The sequence below is a fragment of the Penaeus monodon genome, chromosome 3 (genome assembly GCF_015228065.2).
Source record: "Penaeus monodon isolate SGIC_2016 chromosome 3, NSTDA_Pmon_1, whole genome shotgun sequence".
In the NCBI taxonomy this organism is placed as follows: domain Eukaryota; kingdom Metazoa; phylum Arthropoda; class Malacostraca; order Decapoda; family Penaeidae; genus Penaeus; species Penaeus monodon.
Genome location: NC_051388.1, coordinates 14,619,620 through 14,627,119, shown reverse-complemented (window position 1 = coordinate 14,627,119; position 7,500 = coordinate 14,619,620). Strand labels below are relative to the sequence as shown.

At 39.7% G+C, this 7,500-nt stretch overlaps 1 protein-coding gene across 1 annotated transcript in view; it reads right to left on the bottom strand.

Moving 5' to 3' along the window:
* LOC119592215 overlaps positions 1 to 7,500 on the bottom strand; it is a 26,580-nt gene that overhangs the window by 758 nt on the left and 18,322 nt on the right. Inside the window, exons 4-6 of the mRNA XM_037941048.1 lie at positions 6,532 to 6,706; positions 5,355 to 6,008; positions 1 to 4,979 (exon numbers count right to left, since the gene is read on the bottom strand). The exon at positions 1 to 4,979 is cut by the window's left edge and continues 758 nt beyond it. Of these exons, the coding sequence (XP_037796976.1) occupies positions 4,894 to 4,979; positions 5,355 to 6,008; positions 6,532 to 6,706 (915 nt within the window). The 3' untranslated portion in view covers positions 1 to 4,893. The remainder of the gene's footprint in view (positions 4,980 to 5,354; positions 6,009 to 6,531; positions 6,707 to 7,500) is intronic.

Sequence of the window (7,500 nt, the reverse complement as noted above, 5' to 3'; positions counted from 1 at the left end):
AATTACGAAAGACTGCGAAAAGCACCGGGGGTTTGTACTGGAAAAATGGGCTTCAGGTCATTATCACAGCGCGCGGGGTGTTCACAGCCAAAGGACAATGCCATAGTATAGTGTTGCCTCGTGCCTTGGTGCAGTCTCAAGATCACTAACAGCTTTCAGGGTTAACTTAGTATCTTCTTTTCCGGCTTTGTGTTTTCTTTTTTTAGTATGAGATGAGAGTCTGTGTCCTTGTGAGTTTTCCGTCCCTTTATTGATGTGTCAGCAATCACCTGGTTGAGATTGCTGAATAGTAACTGAGTTATACCAGAGTTTGAGCTGGCTCCTGAGATAGAATACAAAGATTATATATATATATATATATATATATATATATATATATATATATATATATATATATATATACAATGGTTTTTCCATTTGCTCAAAACCACTGACTCTAACCAAGCTGTACTCTGAAAGGTATTTGCATTGTTAAAAAAGCATTAGAAATTATGAAACTTGTTACATTTTAAGCCGACGATGAGACGAACTTGCTTCAATTTAATATAATTGCTAGCTGCTGTGTAAAGTATTCGATTTCTACATTTGTTTTAGTTGTTAATCTTTTATTAGTAATTCGTTTATTTGTGATAGTACATATGATGATCTTGTGAACTGTTAAAATATTAGTGTTGTTAGTAGTAATGACAATATGAAGGAGATTCTGTGAACCACTAAATGATCTGATAGTGTCAAGATGTGGCGAAAGGTTATAGAATGTAAACTGTGTTGATTAGTGTTGTTAGTAGCACTGAGAGTATGTAGGAAAAAAATTCTGCGAATTCATAGACTTTGCTAGTGGCAGTCGCATTACAAGGAAAGATATTAGCTGTTAAATTATTAATGTTATTAATAGTAATGATAGTATGTTGAAAGTTTGCATGCACTGTTAAATGATTAGTGTTGTGAGTGGTAGTTTAACGATACAGATGAAAAAAAAAAATGTAATGGGACAAATGGAAAGTTTTATAGTGAAAATAGAGTTAGAAAGAATATAATCGATAGGCTTGACAGTCCATAGGAAATTAGAAACACATGGAAAAATAACAGTTGAAGTCTAAAATGTATAGTGAATATTGATAAACATTATTGGTGAACTGACTAAAAAAAATATAAGTAGCGCGATTATATGCATTGTCAATGTTCTCCAGTAAAATTAAGTGAATAATGATAATGATAATATCCATTGACAAAAAACATACGTTCCCAATTACATAACAATAATTGAAATAATACATTCATAAAAATAATGAAAGTCTGAATAAATGTAATAACATAATTTATAAAGTATCGATAAAAAATTAGCAGAAGAGAAGTGATAAAGGTAGAAAAAAGGTAATGTCTAATGCTACCCAAGAAGTAACAGTGCTAAGTAAAATAAACAGATGTGGCTGAAGTAAGATATGCATTAAACATTTTAGGAAAAAAAAAGATAGTATAAGCAGTCATTGTAGTAGTAGTAATACTAGTAGAGGTAGTATTAGTAGCAGTATTGGTAGCAGTAGTAGCAGCAGTAGTAATAGTAATAGTAGTATATGAGGAGGAGAAGTAATGGCAGCAGCTGTGGTAGGAGTAGTAGTAACGATGATAAAAATAGTAGCAGTATTAGTAGCAGTAGTAGTGTTAACAGTAGCAGTAGTAGTATGATTAGTAATAGCAGAAGTGGTAAAGGTACTATCACTGATAAAGTAAAAGTAGTAACAACAGTATTAGAAGTGGTAGTAATAGCAGCAGTAGCAGTGGGAATAGCAGTAACAGTTACCATACAATAGCATTAGTTAAGGCAGTAATGATAGGTGTGATAAAAGGTGCAAGAAAAGTGTTTGAAGCACATCATCATAAATGTTATCTATCAGTAAATATCTCTTAGATATGTTCAAAGACCAGTAACCATTTCGGCAAATGAAGAGGGAAAGGCTGAGGTAAACTATATATCAATAGTAAAGTTTCAGTTTCTCTGAGGCCACAGTTTGGAATCATAATAGATATGATGTCAGTAACTTCTTCATGAATTGAACCACTGAAAGGGAATTTTACTTTCTCCTTTATTTATATAGATTAAGTTGCCTCTTGAAGGAGAAACGTTTCATTGAGATAACATAAGTGTCCTATTTCTCATATCGATATATGGATATAACTTCATATACATGGACGAATGGGTAAATCACTAATGAGGATGAAGGGAAATCTCTGACTGAAAATATTTCACTGACGATTTTGCTAAATATTTTGATTTAGTTTGCCTTTTTATTGAGAGCTTTACAGATTATTTGCCTAATGTTTTATTTTAGTTTGAATTGTTACTAACAGATATATAGTCTAATCACTTCATTCTGTCTTTATAGTACTGGTTGCCTTTAAAAGAAAGAAGAGAACAATGATGAGAGAGGGTTGACGCCCTTTAAATGTAACAAGATGTGACTGTCGGCTGCGTGAGTTGGTTTCAGGTCAGAGTTATGCGTAGTTACAGTAATTAGTTGTTATATCAACACGCAGACATAATGAGGAATAATCGTTGGTGTTGTTAGTTTCAATCTCTTGGAGACAAGCATGTTGACAGCTCATGAGAGAGCCTCATCAGTAATGCTTTCATCAATTATAATAGTATCATCGTTAAATCATCCTAAAACTGACAAAACCATTTTAAGATGAACTATACGTTGATGTCATTTCAAAAAGAAATGACAATGGTTATCAGGGGAGAGAAGTGAGGAACTCCCACTGAACAGAGACGACAGTGTCTAAAAGTCAAAAGTTCCTCTTCTTTCTCTCGAAATTCTTCCTTTCGAAGGATGACCCTAGAAGAATGTCTTTAAGAGGAGGATCCTAGAAGGATAACCCTTGAAGGATGGACTTGGAAGGAGGACCATGCAAGACGACATAATCCTGCTTTCCTGCGAATGGATCTCTCTCAGTTGGCTCGGGAGGCAGGTTGGAGGTCGCGGCGCAGTATTCAGAAATGGCTACCTGTCCCCTTTTGACTAGATCTTGTTGAGTGACTGTTCCGGTTTGTTTGTTTGTTTTTTCTTGTTGACTAGTATATATTTCAGGGTTTGCTTCATATAGGAAAAGATGTGCAGAACCATAAGGGTATACAGAACTAAGGCAGAGAAAAAAGTAAATATTTACAATCTGTTTCGACAGAGAACTGTTTTGACTAGCTTGATTCTGTAACAGTCAGCAAGCGTTCTTTTCGAAAAGACGTTGCTTGATCACATCCCTGGGGAGGGTGACCATTTTACCATCTGACTAGGCGTCACAATCGGGAGTCTACACACAAATTCCTGTACACTTCGTGGCATCTTGAAGGCACTGCAAAAAATAATACAAGCAGCCACTGCCGAAGGAGCATAATATGCTCCAACATGTCATTTCAGTTTCCATGGAAGTGAATACATTTTCTCAGTTGTATTGTAAAAGCATCAATACACTGTCAGTCAGAAAATCCAATAAAAGGTCTCCATGGAAACGCAGTTATTGAAAGACTAGACGCAATAAATATTGTAAATCACAAACGATTGCCCCTGCGTATGTGCGCACCAGCTTACTAAAACGTAAACCAGAAATACCTTCGTGATCACGCTATATTGCTAGTGATGGTTATAACCGTTCAAAGACCTGCTTTGAAGTGACTGTAATATCGGAAAAAAAAAAAAAAAAAAAAAAAGACTGGAGATAGCCCAGCTACTTCCCTAGTCGAGATGTGGAGTGTGGTTACGATTTTACTCACTGTTGGTCCCGCTTATGAGCTGGGCAAAATTAATGATAATGAGAAACCATCAGATGTTCTTCCATTCAGTTTCCTTGGTGTGTCACGGCTGGTTTGGTGCTTGTTTAATTCATTCTCTTAAATCACTACTTGCACGAAGAGATGTGAGGGGCACACTTCGCAAAAGTTCTTCTACAAGTGCACTGGATGTACGAGCTACGTTCACGTCCGACTAGGTGATGAGGAAAAAAAGAAATCACTTCGAAGATACTAAATATTTTCACATCACGTAAGAACTAGGCACTGTTATGTCCCGAAGTTTTTCGCAAAAATAGCGTCTATTGTTCAGGCATCTCATATTTGTACACAGGAGTTGTACTGTGGGGAAAATTACCTCTTCTCCCGGCATTTTTATCATCTAAATTCTTTCACTCACCAGACAGAGTTACATATTAGACAAACAACTCCTAGAAGAAAGTTTGTATATGGAACTCGAATGTACATTCAAACAGTCCATTTTTTTTAATATCCACATTCAAGTACACCAAAGATGCATTATATAATATGAGCATTAGAAAAGAAATCTTCGTGGGATTTAAAGTATCACAAAGAGGGAGTATAAGGACGGCACAATTCACACACGGCTTATTTTCTTCCTTTCTTTCTATCTAGAAGAGTCCAAAGAGGAGCTGAGGAAGAGAAGAGAAACAGTTTCCAAATACCCCCCCCCCTCGCCTCCCTCGCAAAAAAGGCACTTTAGACGGGAAATCACATCTAGGAGGACACATCTGCTCTCCGGAAGACCAAGCAGGAAATGTCCTCTCCAGATCGAGGATGATGAGAACTTTCTTTTCATTTTCATTTTTTCTCTTCTCATATTTTAGGGGGAAGGGGCGGGGGCAATAAGCTGAGAGAACACAGCGACGTGACCAGAACAAGCGGAATGAGGCGGTTAACGAACAAGCTCTTCTAACCGGCGGCATAACAAGGCTCTTGAAGTAAGCTGCAGCTGATGAGCCACTTCGTCCAGCTCTTGTGCTTCACGCTGGTAGCTACCCATATGTTGCACGCATTTCTCGCCAAATGCACCACACGTGCTGCAGCTGGCCATGTGTGCCACGCGCTACACGACTGCCTCACGTGCGTTACATATGTTGCAATTGCATGAGTGTATAGGCAGCCGCCAGCTCCTCAGGCTGTCGGAAGCACTGCTCGTCGCTACCATCATCATCTGCAATGTTACCATATCAGTGAGACAAGCAGGAAACGTTAAAGTGATAAATTAATTGGCAAACTATGTAATTATGTAAATAATTTAAATGGTATGGAAATATTTATATGAATACTCGTTTTACGAATAATCAGGTGAATGAGTCTTGCACTATCATTGTCGTTTCATTTCTTACAAAATGAAGTACAACCAAGTAACAATATTATCTAAATCTAAACCTAAGAAGACACGTTTCAAAGATGAAAGATATGAAATTCTTATTAGAAAAAAGGCTAGAAATAAGACCACGTTCTCAAAAAATAAAATCTGGAATGTAAATTATTTGAGATGATTTGATAACTTTAAAACAAGAAGGGATTTGACCTTTGACCCTACCAGAGGACCTGCTGTCGCCACATATCGCGTGGGCGTTCCAGGCAGAAAGGTGGAGGCTGCTGCTGCTGCTGCTGCTGGCCGGAGCCCCTGCGCCGGCCCACGCCTCCGATCGACGGCGATACAAGACGACAGAAGCGGGCTCTTGAGACGTCGAAGCCTGGTGAAGCCATTCGACAGTTGGCTCTGTCGACCTCTGTCTCTTGGCGCCCGGCGAGTGGAGGTCCTCCTCATTCAAAGAGTCACTGAAGGATCTCTTCAGGGGCTCCATCTTGCCATCCATCAGCAGCGGAGTCCTCCCGCACTTCATCCTGTGCTCGGCCTTGCCCTGGGAAACCTTCTTGGGTACCAACACCGTGGTATCCTTAACGTGCTCAAAGGACGTGTTCCACCGAGCCTGGATGTTGTCCTTGGGGCTTGACGTGCACAGCGGCAGCACGGAAGGTTTGAGCGTCACGGGCGAGGCATAAGGATCGTGGGCGGCCCTGGATTCCTCTCCTAAGGGCGGGCTGGAGGCGGTGGCTGGCCTGACGACGCTTCCTTCGTCCTCGTGACTTCCCGGGGATTCGAAGGAGTTGCTGAGGTAGCGGTGGAGCAGCGTCGTCTTGAACTTGGGCGTCACTGACACCTCCTCACTCGTGTCCAAGGAGGAGGGTTCTGGAAGCCAGAGGGAAGTTAGTCGGCCTTACCGCGAAGGGTATTTGTCGAGGAAGACGTCCCAGCAGGTCTTCAAGATTGAGAGACTGTCATAATAAATTACTAGTTATCGTTGACAGGCATTGCAAGGAATTGCACCGTCAACTAGAAACCATAGATAGAAACCAAATAAGGTTGACCCGCCATAGAGCGATAAAGAAAAGAAACCCAAATGTGATATTAGCATATAGAATCTTAAAACCGAAACCTAATTGATGACCACAGAAGATTAAAGAAAATAAAGAAAAGAACAACACGACCAAACCAGACCCAAATCGTGGAATAACATAATCTAAAAAAAAAAAAATCTTTTTTCGAAAAATAAGGAAGTAAAATATCTAAAAAATAGAAATAATAAACAGATAGATAGATAAGTAAATATATAGATAAGTAAATAGATAGATGGACAGTCATCCGGATGAATAAATAAATAAAATAACGAAAAATAAAGCAAAATGAAATAAATAAAGCTGACAAGCCTGACCTTGCGCGATAGGCGGGACCCAAGTGTTGATGGCGTCCCCGGACTCGATGGGCAAGGGCTCCGACTTGCCTGTGATGACCGAGTTGTAAACACGGACCTTCTCCTCCCAACACACGCCCAGGCCTCGAGTCGCCTCTCGGATCCTGCGCCTCATATTGCCAAACCACTCGCTCACCTGTTGGAATGGAGGGGGTTAGATGTCTAGCTCTCTATTTATCTTGCTATCTATCTTTCTCTCACTTTCTCTCTCTCTCTCTCTCTCTCTCTCTCTCTCTCTCTCTCTCTCTCTCTCTCTCTCTCTCTCTCTCTCTCTCTTTCTCTCTCTCTCTCTCTCTCTCTCTCTCTCTCTCTCTCTCTCTCTCTCTCTCTCTCTCTCTCTCTCTCTCTCTCTCTCTCTCTCTCTCTCTCTCTCGCTCACTCGATTCTAATTTTCTGTATGTCTTTTTTTATATTTTGGCAATACTTCCGCGATATTTTTTTCTTCTTCTTATTCATTTCCATTTTACTGACAGTTGTTAGTGGTCCGCCCAGGCGACACATAAATCACCTTTTGACACGTCGAAAAGCGTCACACAGGAGTTCCTACGCCCCAGCGACGCTCAACCAGCTGGCCGCCGGTATTTTACGTTTTCCTCTTCCACCTGCCATAGAGCGGTCCACCTGGCACTCCGAGGCTCTACCTGGCATTCAGAAATCCACCTGGCATCTCTTCCTGGAGAGCCAAGACGCCCAACTCCAACAGAAATCCTCGCTACCACAGAACTTCTCAAAGAAATTATTGGCTGTATATTTTTCTCTCGACGATCTCGAGTCTAGACGGAGATTTTAGTTTCGTCCAGAATGTGTCTTTTAATTCTTGGCGGAGTAATTTGCTTTGTTCATCAATTTATCAGTTTTTTATATTATTTTGTTTTACTTATTTCATTTATTTTATTTATTTATTTTTTTTTTTTTTTATTACTAGAATTG